This window comes from Hippichthys cyanospilos, chromosome 21 (genome assembly GCF_059441005.1).
Source record: "Hippichthys cyanospilos isolate Australia breed blue-spotted pipefish chromosome 21, RoL_Hcya_1.0, whole genome shotgun sequence".
NCBI classification, from domain to species: Eukaryota; Metazoa; Chordata; class Actinopteri; order Syngnathiformes; family Syngnathidae; genus Hippichthys; species Hippichthys cyanospilos.
In genome coordinates this window covers 6,499,897-6,519,010 of record NC_142389.1, presented here as the reverse complement: position 1 = coordinate 6,519,010, position 19,114 = coordinate 6,499,897, and the positions used below count along the sequence as shown (strand labels likewise).

At 43.3% G+C, this 19,114-nt stretch overlaps 1 protein-coding gene across 1 annotated transcript in view; it reads left to right on the top strand.

The window, feature by feature from the left end:
* The window catches only part of erf (Ets2 repressor factor), a 34,247-nt gene that overhangs the window by 13,031 nt on the left and 2,102 nt on the right, over window positions 1-19,114 (top strand). Inside the window, exons 2-4 of the mRNA XM_088404971.1 lie at window positions 10,483-10,717; window positions 14,119-14,231; window positions 17,711-18,546. Coding sequence (XP_088261097.1) covers window positions 10,483-10,717; window positions 14,119-14,231; window positions 17,711-18,546 — 1,184 coding nt within the window. The remainder of the gene's footprint in view (window positions 1-10,482; window positions 10,718-14,118; window positions 14,232-17,710; window positions 18,547-19,114) is intronic.

Here is a 19,114-nt window from a genome sequence, read left to right as displayed (position 1 = left end):
GAGAAAGTCCCGAGTTTTTGTTTTTTGTTTTTTTTTTTCCCGTGTTGGCAATCAAACGGGCCGACTCGATTCAAATCACCATTTGGTGGCATTTCACTGATTATCATATCAACTCTCGATAAGATTTAGTCATAACAAACAAAAACAAAAAAACGTGATGTCGCTGGCGTTTTGGCTAGCTAGAACACAAACTGACGTTGTGAGTTATTTTGGTGAATCTGAGGCACAAGTGTTCCATTTGTCAAAAGTGACAAATATCCCTCACGTCTGGAACTCTTTCTTTTGCTGCCGCACGTTGAATTTGAAACTTTGTTGGACGCCATGTCTCAGCGCTGACACACATTGAAGAAAAAGTCTTCTCAGCAGAACCCGTGGGGAGGACATGTGGATCTGATCAGAAGCTTGACATTTATTCCTGACGAGCATCCAGCCTCTAATCTCACTTCCATAACTCCCAGTCCAAGGCAAAACTTTTGTACGGGTCTCGTCCTTTTTTTTCCCGGCGTTGCTAAGTGTCATGACAGCGGAGGAAGGCGGCTTGAAAGGTTTGATTGGCAGCCGGTCGAGGAATGAGTCAGTGGTGCGAGCCTCCTGGATGTGAAGCTCAGAGGGCCTATTCTGGGCTGCGGCCGCACGCGTGTGTGTTTGTGCGTACGCGTGTGCGTGTGTGTCTGTTGGAGGAAAATGAAAGTCGTCTGGTGACCAAAACCACAACACGGGAGCCAGTTCTAAATTTCTCCCAGCGCCGCCGCGCTACAAACGACTGCAGCTGCGGCGTGGCCTCGCTCGGCTTCATCTGGATTCCGACGAGCTACGTTTTTAGCCCGGCTCGGTTTTGCACTAGATCGGTGGCTCTCGAATGGGCCTTCGTGAAGGCGCTTAAGGGGCAAGCCTCGAGACAAGTGGCTTTGCGCCTCCCTTCGCCGTGTAAATTTTGGACTATGCGCCTCATGTGTACACAAGCGCCCGCCCATGGTCCCAAATCGTTTTGGAACGACGCTTCATCTGTGTTCGGGAGGGCCGGCTTTCGCTAGACTTCATCTATGATCCGTACGGAACGATCGTCATGTTTCAGACCAGTAGTCGCTTCACGCGCCGCAACAGCATAGCGTAAACCGGTACCAACGTGTTTCATAGGCCAACTTCAAAATAAACACACCAAATAATACATGGACGTCATTACAATACCCTAATAAAGCTTTTATTTTGAAGTTTTGCCTTGAACCGCTGGTTAAGTTCCGATTAGCTTGACACATCCAAGTCTCTAGCTGCCGATGTGAGAAATAGACGTATGGCGCATTCAAATGCTGTCGGACAGTTCAATCTCATACAGAATGAAAAGCCATTGATGCTTTAAACATTAATAACGGTAAAAATAATAATAATCCATTATTTTAATAATCTCATACTGTTTCGAAAAAAAACAACTTGCTTTAGGTAGCTGAGACAAAAAGGCCCAAAAAAATTGCTCCAGAAAATTGAATATGTAGAATACTTGGTTCTGAAGAATATTCAATTGATACAGCCGTACACTACGTACTAGCCTCGATTAGTTTCGCGTTCATATTCTATTTAAAGGCGGATCCACTCAATTTTCCAGTCCATTGCAATTCTGCTCGGATCTCAGAGCGGACAATGGCAACACTGTGAAGTGAATGAAAAGCATCTTAGAAGGCTCTGTATGCATTTGGAGTGTGAAGTGATCACTAATCACCAAACACATCATTATTTGGTTGACAGAAGTTGCTCTCAAGTTTTAATCACCACCATACAAAAGAAATAGACAATATTTACCCCGCTAACAGCATTTCGGTCTGCTGAAACCCGAACACGAAGCCAAAGCGTCGGAAAATGTGTGTTTGCCTTCTCATCTAAAATCTAAATTGTCCCATTCATTCATAAAATGATTATAAATATGCTTTTGAAAAACACTGACCATGGTTTGCTTTCAAAACATTTCAACGCTCATTCTGGCGAGATGTTGCGCCGCCTCGTCCTAGAGACGATGATTCATCTCCCTCCCCTCTTTTTGTTTGTCTGTCTCTCGCTCACGGTCATTCACTCTTTCTCCCAAAAACACAACCCTGATGCCTGGGAGCCAGGTAGAATGTTTTTACAGGCTTGTTATTTTCTGGGAGCCGGTCGGCCACGACCTGCTCAGACACGATTCCCGGCGCGGTCTTGTACGTATGGAATCTGCTGGTCTCAGCAACATGTAACATCAGTCAAGGATACTGAAGATCAATCAAGAATTTGAATATTCATCAGGTCAACTTTGATTATAATCGAATCCAAGACTGGATTATATTTTGCGGTAACCACCGCATTTTACCTGAAAAATGACAGTCTTTGTTGTGGAAAAAAGTCCCTATTCCATTGAGGGGCCAATGTTGGCGAGCGTCGACGAGGGTCGCGGCTCTTGATCTCGTCGGGGTTCCTTCATGGCCTCCGGTGTTTGCCGGAGGGTCATCGGACACTCATAAAAACAATTCGAAAAGCACCAGGGAGAACTTTAAGGTCCTATCTAGCTGTTGGGTGAATGGTTGCGAGTGTCTGCGATCTTGGCTTCGTTCGGGGCAGTAGCTTCGATCTGTAAAACAAAACACCTCTCCTGTGAGACTTAAAGACCATCCGGGTCTTCAAGCGAAACTGTCAGAAGTTAGCACTATGATTTTTTCCCATCAAAATGACTGTTTTTATTGAACGTTTGGATTTGGATAAACTCCGGGAAGAGCGTCGGCTGGGCCACAGAAATACGCGACGGCGAAAGTTATTGTTTGGTATTCAGATCCTGTTGTTTCAGGAAGTTCTGGCCGCTTGCCCGTCACGAGTGAGGCTCCTCACTGCGAACCTTCTCTCGCTTTCATCTCCGCAGGCTTGTCGTTCCCATTTTGTCCATCCAGCCTTCTCCTCCGCTAATCTTTCCAGCCCGTTTCTTTCCCGACACTCCCGCTGCGTTTCAGACTCCCCTCTGGCTTTTAGCCACCGAACGTCCATCCTTGAACGGGTAATTATGAGCTCAGGAGTCAAGACCGAGTCGTGTGATCCACGTGGGCACAGGTGCTCCTTTGGTTCCGACCGAGACCGGATGACCGGCTGAGTTTGTGTGATTTGATCTTTCGGCCGTGCGCACCTTTTAAGATCATTAAAAACTGAAATGCTGGGAAAGCTTAACATTGCTCTGTTTCTTGTTAGACGAGTGGTGGACCCCCCCCCCCCCCCCCCCCCCCCCTTCTTTTTAGATGCCTCAACATACCTGTAAACACCAGTAAATGAAATTCCCGTCAAGACTCAGTCACACCCCGTGGAAAGTTAGAAGGGATGAGACCATGAAATAAGTTTCATTGTGTTTATTATAAGGACACGCATGAAAACGTTTGTACGACTCATTGAACAAGAAAGCTGCCATTTTGGTTTCGATCTTTTATTTTTGGCATATTTCTTTGACCAACTCCTGTTGGGAAATTTACCCAACAGGGGTAAATTACAGGTGTGATGTAAAATTGTTGAGTTTCCTTGAGGATTAAGACACTTTTAGCTCAGAATTCTCGCTTCAGAGTGAAAATTCGGACTTTATTCTCAAGTTTATTCTCAGAATCCCAAAATTAACCTTTCTTTTATTTATTGAGTTCCCATTTAAGTTCCCGAGAATTCTGAGAATATTCCACAAATAATAAGAATGACTGATTTCAAGTGTGAAATCCGATTAAATTGAAAATTCTGAGAATAAAGTTGGAATGCTGGCTAAAAGTGAGAATCCTGCCAGACTTTTTATTATTTCTTCAGGGGCCCCTAATCCTGTTAGTATAGTGGCATTGTTTGAGAAATTTCCGTCATATCTTTATTGAAAATTCAACTCTGTAAGCCATTGCCACTAAGTAGCATGGTTCATGATAATCAAAACAGAACACGCCAAAAAAGCCTGGAATTTCACCGGACGTCGGCCATGTTTGTTTGTTTGAAGCAGCCATTTTGGGCGATTTCTCAGCTCCAATTGTACAAGGCTATTGATACATGATGCATACAATTCTTTTATTCTGTGCATATAATTCCCCTTTCATAAATTTTAAATGTTTAGTTTGCTTGTTACTTGTACAGAAAAAAAAACATTTATTTAGGGCATCCTCCTACTTTGTCTTTTATTTATTCCCTTTGGAAGTTAACTTTCCGCGTCAGGGAGATTCCCCTTTCCCCGGCCCTCTTCTTGTCGACTTCCTGCCTTTTTGCGCACAGGCTGATGGCATCCGGATAACCTCCCACACTGGACGGCGGCCATCCGTCGCCGTTTAACGCGGCCCGCTGGCCTCGCCGCATCGCCGTCGTGCCCCTGAGTCACAGACGACCTTTGCGAGGGCTAAATATAGACTCTGCAAAGAATAGGAGGAAGGGAGGCTTGAATGCACGGAGTGGGAGGCGCGCTACAGAAACTTGTTGCTGACAGCTTTGGAAGCATGTTTTGATTTTTTTTTTTTTTTGGATTGGTATCAAAAATATCTAAATGTGACTAAAACAGCGCTTCTGTGTTGTTGTTTTTTTCAGCTACGCACTTGCTAACCAATGCAACGAAGTTCCGTGTCACGCGGATTTAATCAACTCTGCAACGACAGTTGTAGTGGCATCTTTAGGCCAGGGGTGGCCAATCTTTTTTGCCCTGAAATCTACTTTTCCAGCAGCCCACCTCCCCCATCTACCAGTGAAAATCTCCTTTTTCTGTTAAAGTTTTTACGCTATGTTTTTTTTTTTCGTATAGTGAGATGTCATGCGATCGACAAACAATAGCTAGGCGGGCCCCCGGTCGACTGGGTTTGACACAATGGGCACACCTGCTTTTGGCGTTTTTTTTTGTTTTGTTTTGTTTGTTTTTTGTTTTTTTTAGCAACTCTAGAAGATAAATCTTTATTTCTGGCTTGCCGTCGTAAAATTCTCCTCTAATCCACATCATAAAGGCATATGGCAAAATATTTACAGTTACACAATTTTGCAATGGGTGGATTCATGTTCCAATTAATTTGCTCTTAATTTGAAAAGATGTGATTTGCTAATGCCTGCGGAAACCATGTTAATCTCTCTCATACACCCTATGTGCCTTCCTCTACCTCCCATTTCAGAACCGCTGATCGGGGAAAAAAAAAGTTTTGTTCACATTGTGGCTGCCATATGGAAACCCTGTGATGTGAAATATCTGTGGAGACTTGCTGACTTCACGATTTTTTTTTCTCAATGTATATTTTATTCATTTTATATCCCCCTTTTAGGCCATTTTTTCACGAAGATGCTTGATAAATCAGCATCACGTGCTGAGAAATAAAACCGACTGCACACGTCATGTGTACCAAACAGGTTTTGCAGCATTTTCGCCGGACGTCTTGACGTCTGCCCTACGTCCAGATGTGAGCCGATTCTCTGGCCGACAGCCCAAAGCTCCGCAAACTCCTTTGGCAACTTTTATTCCCCCACCCCTCCGTAATTGAATCCCATCTAGTCGTGAGTCAGCCACTTATTTTTAGCGCTTAAAAGCTTGCGTTGCCAGGCGACTGCGTCTCGGGGAGGCGGGCGCGAGGGCGGGCCGCCGCGAAAGGGAAAAGGGAGACGACAAAAGCCAGCGCGGCGTGAGTCAGCGTGCGCGTCCGTGGGCGTGCTCACTATTCCTGTGTTCTTTGTGCACGTGCTCCACGCGCCCACGTACGAACCCGCTTACCTCGCCCACTAACCTGCCGTATGAGCGCGTGAGCAGCTCGCCCACAGCGGCGCTTACGTGAGACGTTCACGCGTACGCCACGTGCACGCCAGTGATGGGAACCCATTGACAGATGCGTTTTCTAAGAACCTCATTGTCTGCAGGCTGAATCACGCTCATTCCTACTCTTTCGTTTAGATGCATGAATTGATAGAAAAATCGATGCTTAGGCCCATCCGCTGGACAGAGGTTTGGTCCTTCTTTCTCGTACAGATGTCACGCAGTGCATCCCTTAGTTAACTCAGAGGACAATCATCTATTGACTAGTCACTAAATAAATAAATACTGTCAGATTTATGTCATCCCCATAAAACTACGCTTAGCGTTGTGTTGAATCGAGAAAATGATTTTCTCTGCTTTTTCTTTAGACTAGAACAGGGGTGGTCAATTCCGGCTCTCGAGGGCCGGTGTTCTGCATGTTTTCCAGTTTTCTCTCCTAACGCACCTGATTTAAACCATTAGCTCATCAACAACCTCTGCTGGAGCTTGAGAATAATCCTAATCGTTTGAATCAGGTGTGTTTGAGAGAGAAAACGGGAAAACATGCAGGACACCGGCCCCCAAGGCCTGGAATTGCCCACCCCTAGACTACAACACTTTGGTTTATTTTCTGACATGTTATTATTCAAACCAGGAGCTGAATCATTATACATTTTTTTTACTACCTTGAAATAATAATGTATCTAATCTATTTTTGGAATAAGTAATGGAAACTGAAACTTTAAATCTGATTGATTGACAGAAAAAAACAACAATAGACGTAAAACTTGTGCGTGTGATACTCGCAGTATTTAGCTATTGACTGGTACACCCCTGGAAGTGTGATAGAAATATGTGGTCTTGCCATGTTGAATTTTGACATCTTGTCGCCATCTGGGCAAAATTTCAGCTCCCTAGTGTTTTCTTTCAATGCTTTCCCTCTGAAATGCCTTTGATGTATCTATCATGAGATTTTTACAGGATTTCTGCAGGTATAAGGAAATCTACGGAATGCTTAGACAGGTACAGTCCATTTTTCTTTTCAAACGAAGAGCAAGTGAATTGAAAAATGAAGCAACCTATTGCCAAATTGTGTTTGTTGGTCGTTTTGCAAAAAAAATTTTTCACTGGGTTTCTGCGGGTATCAGAAAATCTAATTGTATGTTTTTTAACGCCACTATAGGAACAGTTTGTTTCTTTTCGTATGAAGAGAAAATGAATTGGAGCATGAAGTAACTCATCAATTCATTGCAACGATGTGTGAACATTTTGCAAAAACACTGTATACCTTGAATTTAAACAGCAATGTTTTAAGTGTTTCTTTCTTCTTTCCATCCAAAAACGATAAACGACTTTAGTTTTCTCGAATTTTAAAACTGCTAACCAGTAAAACTTGCCACCCTAGCCGGGATGAGCAGTATTTTTCCATGAAAACGATTAGGCAGCTCCATCCATGCATTTTCTTTGGAGTTTTCCTCATTAGTGTCGCTGGTGACTTGCAGCCAATCTCACTTGACTATTAGGCAGCTCGAATGTGTTCAGTTTTGCCAGCGGGGCAATGTGGATCACAGTTTTCCGCCGTTTAGCCACAGATTTATCACAAGGGCAATCCCATGCACATTGATTCTGTCCCTTTTTTTTTCTTTTTCATTTTTCTCTCCACGCCTGTGAACGATTACCGCCGCTAACCCGGCTAGCGCTTCCTGGGCAGAGGGACATGTGTGACGTGGGCCTTTAAAGCCGCTGTCATGGTGCCATGTTGATAAGGAGCGAGTCCTGTCGCTGCTTGCTCAGGCTGTAAATGAGCTGCTAACGTAAATCAGCGCAGTGCAGGCAGAATGTGCCGAGTCAGCACGCACACGTAGCCTTATGCACACGCGCGTACGCTACCAGATACCACTGTTTTTTGAGTTCAGTATTCTGACCGTTTTTGTTTGAGTAAAATATTGTTGATAAGAACAATCCGTCATCTAACATGGGATTTGTTTCTTTTGAAATCCAGTTTTTCATCCGAGGGCCACATTACTCTTCTCTTCTCAGATGGGGAGCCGGGTCAGTTTGTAACAAAAAGTGTGACGATTGCAGAGATATCTGGGCGTGTACGATTATTGTTTTTCAGAAGGCCACACATAACCAAATATTAACACCCCTTTCCAGGATCTTGACTGTGGAAAAAAAATAGAAAATAAATAACAATATTAACTCATTCAGTGCCATGGACGAATATTCTCGTCTAATAAATAATAAAATTCTGGTCAAATACATTTTTTTTATGGAGGGTAGCTGACACTCTTGATTGATTCTTATCAAATATAAGCCAATTTAGCACTGTAGTGCTAACTGTGACCTTTGGATGGAAGTTTCCACACTTAGAACACAGCTCTTACCTACATCAATTCTAACTGAAGAATGGAAGTCAATCTTTCATATGGCAGCACTCATACTTACACATACTGTACATAGCACACAATATTCTGTTGGCCTTGAAACATGAGTGAAAATGCTAAATATACTGGACCTCTGGAGGGTTTTTTTTCCAATAGCGCTTGGCACTGAAAGAGGTATTGCCGCACTTAACCAAATATTAATACCCCTTTTTGGTGTGTGGAAAAAAAAAAGCATTGTTCCGGGGGGCGGGCAAAATGCATAAGTGGGCCAGATTCAGCCCGCGGGCCGTAGTTTGGGGGCTGCTGATTCAGACAATATTATATTAAACAATGACTCTAGATTAGTGAAGATTAAGAACGATTCATTGATTAATTTTTATGCATCATCTGCTATACCCGACTTCCTTCACACTCGGGGCCCCCGACACTCGCTACTTCTCCCGGCATTTCCCGACATGTTCCTAAATAACGAACAGGGGTCCCAAAAGCAGCTTTATGTGCCTAATTACTTTGATGGCCATCTGGGCTCCATGCTGTAATACCTTTTGACTGTGGGCGGCCATTTTCTCCGCCAGGTGTGTCTTCCTTTATTTCTCTTTATCTGCTTTTCATGTTTTCGCCAGGGCTTTGATGACACTGCCCCTGAAACATTTATGGTCCAATAAAACGTACCAGATGTGCACATGTACCTATGTGACATGTCCGATTAGTCTCGTTATTGTTTGCGCGTCTTAAGCGTTTGTTAAAGCACGTGCTAAATGTTGCTATTTAGATTGGACATTTCGTAAAGTGTGGGAAAGCGTTTGCATCCAAGTGCTTGCCATAGGGCTTTTTTCTCACACACACACACACACACACACACACACACACACACACGTTGAAAAAGCAGTATTGTTATATCGTGCCCATATGTTTCCTAACCTCAGCGCTGAATCCGAGTGCCAAGCACATCTGGTTTTAATGAGGTGTGTGTGTGTACGTCTACGTATACGTGTGTGAGGGACTCTAAAGGCCGTACGTTGAGTCTTTTACCGCCACCCACCACCGCGCTTATATTTTGTCTGCACCGTCGCCGAGATCCGCCCGTTTGAACGGCGTCCATTCCACTTCGATAGCGGCGCGCCGGTGATGCGACCGCCGCCTGCGGGAAGCCGCCCATGGTGGCGGCCGGCCCGACTTTTTCCCGGCAACGCAGGCAAAGTCGGCACGCCGCGTTCCAGCTATTGTGCTGCTGAGAAAGCAGCTGCAAGAATTAAGATTTTGGAGTTTGGACACGCCGAGTTGTACCCTGAGTCACACTCATTAAAAAAAAAAAAGGAAATTAATTTATGATTTCAAGTATTAAGTGGCTGATGCACTTTAATAAAGATTTTGAGCAGCAGTAACAGTCGACAAGTCAATTTCAAAGGACATTAAAGTGTGTTGATTTTTTTTTTTAAATGGTGCATTGGGTTTTTTTGGGTTTTTTTTTTCTTGAAGACACCCCCACCCCCCACACCCCCCCCAAAAAAATAGGTGAAACTCCTTTAGCTTGTGGGCTGCATAAAGTTGTCGTCCGCTGTCTGACTGAATAAAAAATATGTATATTTGTGTTGTGTTCATTTTATATAATATTAAATTGACTCGTCAATGAAACAATCAATTGAACCAGTTAAATTTTAATAATGAATAAACCAGACACTTTTGTTTGGCTTAAAGTATTTTTTTGTTTTGTTTACGCAAAATTTGCTTTCCGAAAAGGGGTCCAGACGCCATAAAGTTTGAGAACCCCTGGCATAAAGGATTAACTATTCCCAAGTGGGCCGGGCCATTAAAATCATGGTGTATATTTATAGAACTTTAAAACAACAACTTTTTATCATCATTATTATTTAGATGTATTTTTCTTTTTTAAAACTGTTCAAAATAGTACATCAGTATTTATCATAAAACATTAAGATTACTATTAATCATAAAACATTTCTAGTTTTTTAATTATTGAAGAAAAATCAGCTCATTTTTATACTTTACATTCAAAATCTTCTTGCGGGACAGATTAAACCCATTTGCGGGCCAGAACTAGCCCACGGGCCGTATGTTTGACACCACTGACCTAAAGGCTTAACTGTTATCCTACTTTATATTACAATGGCTGAGGTAATTGTGATTAGCACAAATTTTCTTTAATCACATTTTATCCAAATTACATATTTTTTGTTTGTTTTTGTCTGTATGAGGCTCTGCTAACAAGCAGCAAATAGCGTGCTAATAACGTGCTAGCTAGCTAAAGTGTAATGGTCAACTTTGAAAAGCTGTCAAATAAAACAGTGCCGCTCGTTTCCTGTCTTGGTTCCCCGATCGCCCAGCTGACCTGCGTTTTGATGTGTCGTCCAATGGCAGGGTTCGCCTTCCCCGAGTGGGCCTACAAGCCCGAGTCGAGCCCGGGCTCGCGGCAGATCCAGCTGTGGCACTTCATCCTGGAACTGCTGCGCAAGGAGGAGTACCATGACGTCATCGCCTGGCAGGGCGACTACGGCGAATTTGTCATCAAGGACCCGGACGAGGTGGCCCGCTTGTGGGGCGCCCGCAAGTGCAAGCCGCAGATGAACTACGACAAGCTCAGCCGCGCCCTCAGGTGCGAATGCTTTTTATTCTAGCGTTAGCCGAGCAAACTTTTGTCTTGCGGATCGATGAGAAATACGAAACTTGTGACATGCAGCCGTAATGTTAACTCGTTCAGTGCCACTGACGGCTTTAAACGTCAAAGATTGGATTGGCGGTTTTAACAGTTTAGAGACCTAAAATTGTCCAAATGCTCAAAATCTCAGCCTCTCGACACTATTTTTTTCTGCTTAATCTGTCCTCTATGAAAGAATACTATCATTGTGTGAAGGTAAAAAAAATTGCAAATACCTGCTTTTACTTTGAAAAAAAGTATATTTCAGCCTATTCTCTGCAATAAGCGACCAAACTATTCATCAAATAATAATCAATAAAAAATCCTTTTTGTTATCTATTTATTTTTTAAGAAAGTATCCCTTTTTTATTAAAGGGCGAGAAATTAAATCATGTTTTTTTATGTGATTCATTCAAAATAACCAGCAAATTAATTGATGACAAAATAATTGTTAGTCGTTGCGGTTCAGTCCAACTGTTTTCAACCTTTTTTCCCCCACTTAAAAAATGAGGATATCTTCAACCAGGGATGTTCGATATCACTTTTTTCAGATCGATACTCTAATGGGTCCTCAATCAAATATTGATATGAATAAGTACTTTTGTTACATAAAATGTCCCCACAAAACAATAACATAATTCTAAATTCCAATATAGCATCTTCATTAAAATTGCATGAAATATCATACCAATATTTTGTTCTTGTAATTTGTCATTTCTAGTATGTGATCATAAAACTGGTCCTAAAGATTGTGTCCCAAAAATAATGAAATCATTTGGAAGCTCTGCGTTTTCCAATATAGCAGTTTTCCTAAGAAATTTGTGAAAATAATGACAATTTTCTGTTCTTTTAATGAATCATTTCTATAGTTCCTGGTCGTAAAACGGCCACTGGCAAGGAGCCATTCTGGTATCAGCTACCATCACGAGTACTGAAACCTTGAAATTAGTCTGTAATCAGTATCAATACTGTTACTTCTCAAACTTAAATTATTGTTGACATTTCTGAATTTAAGTCATCGTGCTCTATGTCACTGTGTTTCCCGCTTTATGGCTAGCAGGCGCTAAGGGCTAACATGCTAGCAACCTGTGTGCACCCGCGTTCCTTTTTGGTTTTTCTGCAGCAATTTGATTTTATGACAGCGGAAAACCTCTGAAGATGGACCCAAAATTCTAAGGATGGAAAATAACTTTATAACATAAAATCTGGTTCCTAAAATGACGTTAGCCTCCTGGCAACTAGCGGAGTGGACATCATGACTTCTGTTTTTCATTTCCAATGCCGCTCTTCGCTCATATTCGTCATTTCTCGTCTGTCAAGCGGCCCGGGTCAGATTGACACTAATGTGAAGCTCATTTTAGAAACGGTCCTTTGTCCTTTGTGGCGCACATGCATGATGTTGTTATTGGGGTTTTATTTAGCGGACGGCTTGTTCTTTTGCTGTACATAACACACACACGCGCTCACGCGCGGTTTGTCATCCGTGTCGCCTCCTGTCTTGTAGGTTGGTGCGGCAGGATGGTTCGGCGGATGAGTTGCGCTGTCTCGTTACACACACATGGGTTTCACACCTTGTTATATGTCAGCCCTCCTCCGGGCCATCTGCGCCTTATTTTCCGCTCTTCCTATTTTTCGCGTCGAGCGGGAATTTTGCAGCCGCCCGTGACTCGGGCGCACGGAGCCAACGGCCCGTTACGGCCGAGGGAAGTTCAAGCGCTCTTCAAAGCCACGCGGGTCGGTCCGGCGGCGACCCGGTGCCACGTGTGTGTTCTTTCGCGCGTACGTGTCGGGCTTCTCCGTCGATCCCGACGCCACCGGCGTCTGGCTTTTATTTTGAGCGCCCGTCGCTTGGAAACGCTCATCGGACACTTGATTAGGTACACCTTCCTTGTGAAATCGCATCCGATGCACAATCTGCCTTTACGACGACATTAACGTTTCTGACAAATTGTCGGCCATCTGTCTGGTGCACGCGTTCCGGATTTGGAAATGACTATGAAACGAGCAGTTCGCAAATGCACGTCAGGACACTTCCTCGTCAGCAAATCTAATGTCATGCTTTGGAATGCTGTGACAAGAACAGGCTGTTTTTCTTTTTAATCTAAGAGCAAATTAATTGGAATGTGAAGCAATCCAATAATATTTTTATTTTTTTTTACTTTTGTACATGGTGCTCTTGGTTTCAAAATGAACAGTAGTGCGGTGGAAATGATTTGTGTACAGGCCAAGAAAAGAAGACCAAATTGTGATTTTTTTTTGTGCTAATTTGTATCGTTTTACATAAACTGTGCCAAAAGCCCAAATTCGAAATTGTTTGTTTGATAATTTTTAATGCAAAAAAAAAAAAAAGGTTTGCAGCGTAATATTCAGTTTTATTAAACTTTCATGCTTCAAAACATTAAAGTTCAGAAAAAATAGTGTGAAAAATGTATTGAAAGAGTTCAAAGATAAGAGAAATAAAACTGATGATGATACTGCAATCTGTCTTCTGGAATTGCTGAATATCTAGAGATTAGAAGTAAACGTGTTTTTTTTTCAGGACATATATTATTATGAAGCACCTGTTTTTTTGTTTTTATTTACGCCTGTAGCTGGTGCTCTTGGTTTAAAAATAATTATTTTTGTACAGGCCAATACAATGGGACCACTTGGCGGAATTTTGGATTTTTTTGTGCTTATTTTGAAATGTAGTTTCCTTATTTTTTCATGGGAAAAAAAAAAACTTGCGCTGCGTATTATTGTGCGTGAAAAATGTCTTTGACGACGCTTCTCAGTTTTTTATCCTTTTCTCGCTCGTCTGTAAAATTTGAGGTCCCCTCCTGACGCTCCATACCTATTTATCAAATATTTCGACAAGAAAATCTGCAAAATAGTCGCTTCTTAAAAAGAAATGCATATGTGTTAAGAGCGCAAACAGCTTTGTTGAGTCGTGCGGTTAGCGTTCCTCATGAAACGCGGAGAGAAGCACATGTAATGTTATGAAAGGAGACATAAGCTTTGCAACTTGTTGACATCAGAAAGTGTGAATGCAGCCGGCGTGTGGAAAATGTGAATAAAGAATCCTCCCAGAATGAAGTTCTGGTCTTTCACAATGGAGCGAGAGCCGAATCAAAGTCCCGAGGCTCGCTCGGCTGCGTGACTCACGCGGGGCCATTTGATCATCTTGTTAGATGAGCTGTCAGCCGCTCGCTCTTCACTCCTCCACCTTCTCTCGTCGTGACTCACGGCGCCTCACTTCCTTCACGTATATCGCCGCATGTTCTTGCCGCGGGGGTGGGGAGGGGGGGGTCGCCACGTCCCGGTACGCGGCGTGAATGGGACGAGGAGGTGTTGATGACGTTGCGCTGTGGCCCCCGCAGGTACTACTACAACAAGAGGATCCTCCACAAGACCAAAGGCAAGAGGTTCACCTACAAGTTCAACTTCAACAAATTGGTGCTGGTCAACTACCCCTTCATCGATATGGGCTCAGGTACATTCACGCCGGCTTCCCGTCCCGTGCACCTGCTCGCACGTCACTTTAGCGGGACTCAGCAGTCTTTTGTTTTGTTGTTTTACTCATTCACTTCCAAAGATTTACTTTTTTAAGAACCCTCGCATTCAATCTCAAGTACCGTATTTTCCGCACTATAAGGCGCACCGGATTATAGGGCGCACCCTCAATTAATGACATATTTTAAAACAGTTTCCATATATCAGGCGCACCCTCAATCAATGACATATTTTAAAACGTTTTCAATCACAATATAGTAATACTCAAATTAATAACAATAATATCTCAAATAATAACTCTAAGCTATCAATAGCATAACTCAATGTCAATTTGACCAACCTTGTTCAACTGTAAACACACAAAAGAAACAGGTAAAGCTTACGTTATCAGTTCATTCCCCATCTACGAAGCCCAATCTCAATATTGATCCATATATAAGGCGCACCTGATTATAAGGCGCACAATCAGCTTAAAAAAAATGTAGGCTTTTAGGAGCGCATTATAGTGCGGAAAATACGGTACTTAGTTACGTCTAAAAAAAAATTCCAGTGTTTGGCTAAAGGACAGTCTAAAAACCGCTGGTACAAAAACAATTAAGTACTAAATAAGTCAATAATTAGGTAATTAAGTGCCTGAATTAAGTACCTGTTTGCACATGAATTTAACAGGGATGAGCAGTTTTTTTTTTTCACTCATCCAATCCCAAAGACGTGTTTTGACGTTTTTAAAAGCCCTGGCATTCAATCCCAAATACTTATTTACGTCTCAAATTTTTTCAAGTGTTTGGCTAAAGGACAGTCTAAAAACGGCTGGTATCAAACGGATTAAGTACGAAAGAAGTCGCTCTTTAGGCACTTAAATGCAGAAGTAATCAACTACTTAAGTAAATCATTTACTTTAGTTCTTAAATTCCAAAAGTAATCTTCTACTTTAGAAAATTTGTTCTGAAAGTACTTCAATACTTTACTATTTAATTACTTTAGTATTTACTTAAAGTAAAACACAGGTGTCCAACTCCAGTCCTTGATGGCCGGTATCCTGCGTGTTTCGCAATTTTTCTCTCCCCAACACACCTGATTTAAATGATAAGCTTATTAGCAAGCTTTGCAGCAGCTTGAAAATGATACTAATTTGAACCAGGTGCATTCGCGAGAGAGGGCTAAAAACTGTGGGATACCGGCCCTCGAGGATTGAAGTTCGAAATATGATTTTGTACTTAATTATCTAACGTGTTCAATGTCATTCTCATTTATCATGGGGTTGTGTTCCAAAAAAAACACACACAATAATTCATTTTTTTCCCTTACTATATTTTTCAAAGCAATAAAACCCCTTACCCCACAATTTATATTTTTTTCAGATAGGCATTAACATTTTCTCAGATTCCTCTCATTTAATAAGGATCAAAATTGAAACCTTGATGGATAAAAAATCTGCGAAACAATGAGGCCACGAAAAGATGAACTGTGTTATAGCGAGGGAACACTGTACTTGAGTATTTAACTACCTGGAGTCATTGATTACTCTAATTAATTCATTCATTTTGTAGCAGCTATTTTTAGACTCCAAACACCTTGAAAAAATAAAGAGATGTAAAATAGTATCTAGGATTGAACGCAAATATATGTCTTTGGGATTGAATGAGTTAAAAGAAATACGCAGCCTTGACTATCTTTAAAAAAAAAATTGCACATTAGCAAAAATTGCATCACAGCTACATCATCCTTGTTCGATTAATAACTTTTAAAATGTCATTTTTTTGTTTCTCCCCTTTTTTTAAATGTTGCCGTATATTCAGAATTGCGCACCGAAGCTTGACGTAGATGAAATCAGACGCGGCATGTCGGAAAAATCGCACCTCATTTTTTTTTCCCCTAAACCCCAGCTTTGAACCATTTCACATTTTGCAAGTGCTTGCTATCAATCTTATTTTTCGTCAAATATCTCTCCACGCTCGAGTCACGGCCGGCGTGGACGTTATTCTCCTAACGATCAATAAATCATGTGGTGATGTCATCATGTCATCATGACAACCTCACCCACGCACTCCCTCCGTGCACCCCCCCCTCAAGTGGTCTCTGTGTGTTCTGTTCCAGTGTAAACAGGGCCCATATGGAGCTGACTTAAGTGCGGCACGATACTTTAATTATAGTGTGTGTGATGTGGCCCACGCGTGTTGGGATGTTACATGCACACGCGCGTGCCCACGTCAGTCTGCGCCGATTGTTACGCACACGCGCACACAGTGGCAGTGAATTGGGGGAAGGAGAGGAGCCCAGCCCATGTTTGTAATGGCAGAGGGAGCAACTTTTCCAGTATTTAATTCTGGCATGTGCACGCAGGCCAAAAATTTATTGCAGTGCCACAGTCTTGCTGGAAAGGCGCGTCAGAGTAGCGGGGGGGGTGGGAGGGAGGGGAGATTCAAAGGGGGTTAGGGGCTGAGAGTAGGGGCACCCATCTTGGACCCATTTTCTCCAAATTGTGGCAAGGGGGGCAAATTGTCGGGAATTACTCCTTTTGTCTTGTTTACAGTGAGCACCGCTGCTGGGGGGGGGGGGGATATGTTCCAGACCCCCGTCCTCGACCGCCATTTTTTGAAGGAAAGGTTTAGACCTTTTGAAATACACTTGAAAAATTAAAAAAGCGGTATATATATACACACACACACACACACACATACATATACATATATATATATATATATATATATATATATATATATATATATATATATATATTAGGGTTGCAACTAAAGTCAATGTTTTTTTTTTTTAATTGTTTTGGTCCCTAACAGGTCACAAAATTGCTTAAAATATTATACGGCATATAATATGGCATTTATAAATATCGTATTTATGTATGTATCTTGTTTATTATATGAAAATGTGATTATTTACTTTTGGGATGCTGAAAGTGAGGTTTTAGACCAGTTTAGATTTCCAGGGGATTCATTGGTTAGCGAGATTATTGTTTCTTTTGATTTTTAATGTTTTTATGAATGGTTGCACCCCAATATATGTTTACGTGGAAATTAAGGCGATTTCAAAACGACAACAACCAAAAACACGTTAAGCGACGTCATTGAGTTTTTCCTAAGCAAAGAAGAGAAATGGAATGGGCAATGGAGATTGTTATAAAAAAACAAATAAATGAATCGTTGAGTGGTTTTCGCCCCTCGTGGGGTTTTTATTGCTTTTTGCTTCCAGCAAGCGATCCCCGTCTTGGCGTCGGATGCGTTGATGCGACGCTTGTGGTATTATTTATCTTCTTCTCGCCCACAAATCCCCAAACAAGTCAAGTTTAGTACGCGCAGCCAAAACCTCACATGGTTTGTTGCTAATGATTTAGTTTGATGGCGCGTTCCAGAAAATGATTCGAAACACAACAGCAGTGAAGGACGGTGTGGATCTAAGCGGTCCCGCTTTGCTCATCGTCGCGTCCGATTGTCTCCGCCGCAGGTCGCGGCGTGCCGCAGAGCGCCCCGCCGGTGCCCACCGGGGGCACCCACTTCCGCTTCCCGCCCTCCACGCCGTCGGACGTGCTTTCGTCCAGCGAGGAGCTCCGCAGCCCGGGCGTGTTCAGCAGCGTGGCTCGGCGCATGGCCCGCGGTTCCGTCAGCGACTGCAGCGACGGCACCTCCACCAACTCGGAGCTGGAGGAGGCGGTGGGGGCGGAGGAGCGAGGCCTGGGGCCCGAGAGGGCCTTCAGGGGTCTCCTCCCGCCCCGCCTGCCTCACGAGTCGCTCTTCCGGCTCTACGGCGCCGCCCCCCCCAGACCCCACAGGGTCCACCCGGAGCCGCTGTCCCCCTTCCCCGTGTCCCCCCTGCCGGGGCCCGGCGGCCTGCTGGCCCCGACCCTGTCCCCGGCCCTTTCCATGACCCCCACCCCGCACCTGCCTTACACCCCTTCCCCGTCCCTCCCCTCCCCCATGATGGGCTCTCACTTCTCCTTCAACCCGGAGGACATGAAGCACTACCTTCAGGCCCACACGCAGTCCGTCTACAACTACCACCTCAGCCCGCGCGCCTTCCTCCACTACCCCAACATCGTCATCCCGCAGCCCCACCGCCCCACCCCGGAGAAGCCGGCCCACCACCACCACCTGCACGCCCCTCCCCTGGCGCTCTCCCATTCGCTGGGAGGGCAGCCCGCCGCCGGCGAGGAGGCCTTCAAGTTCAAGCTGCAGCCGCCGCCCCTCGGACGCAAGCAGAGGGAAGCGGGAAGCTCGGCGGCGGCCTCCTCGTCCTCCGCCGCCGGGCAGTCCTCCTTGTTCGCCGCGGCGCCCAAGATCAAGGTGAGACCTGGGACCGGACTCTTGCTCGAACTCTACTTTCTGCTCTCACTCCCATTTGAAATTCATTACTTACTGATATGATTCATCATTTGGATCCGTGCATCAACCTTTTTGTTCCATGATGTATTGGTGTAAAATAAAAAAAATCAGCCTAAACATTACAAATGGGGGGAAAAAAATATTAATATAGCCCTATTGAAAAACGCATAGGAATATGTTTTTGCAGTGAAATGAGTTTTAAATTCCAGGCCTCCAGGAACTGTTAAAATCTAACATACCCTGTGAAGTGCCTTCGTGTCAACCCGTTTGTTTTTGTTTAGTTTTGTTTTTTCCTTGTCCATATCCTTAGAATTTCTGATTCAGTAAATATTTTTTATCTTTGTCATTCTGCAGGAAACTATACAGTTGCTTTTGCATCATCATTCTTTCTGCATTATCAATTTGAAATAATATCCGATTTTTGAATAAAAAGGTCTAAATTAAAATGTTTATTCTAATTCATCATTTATTTTACTATCATGATTAATTCCAGCCCTAATTGACTCAAAATGTTCAACTGAATCGTACT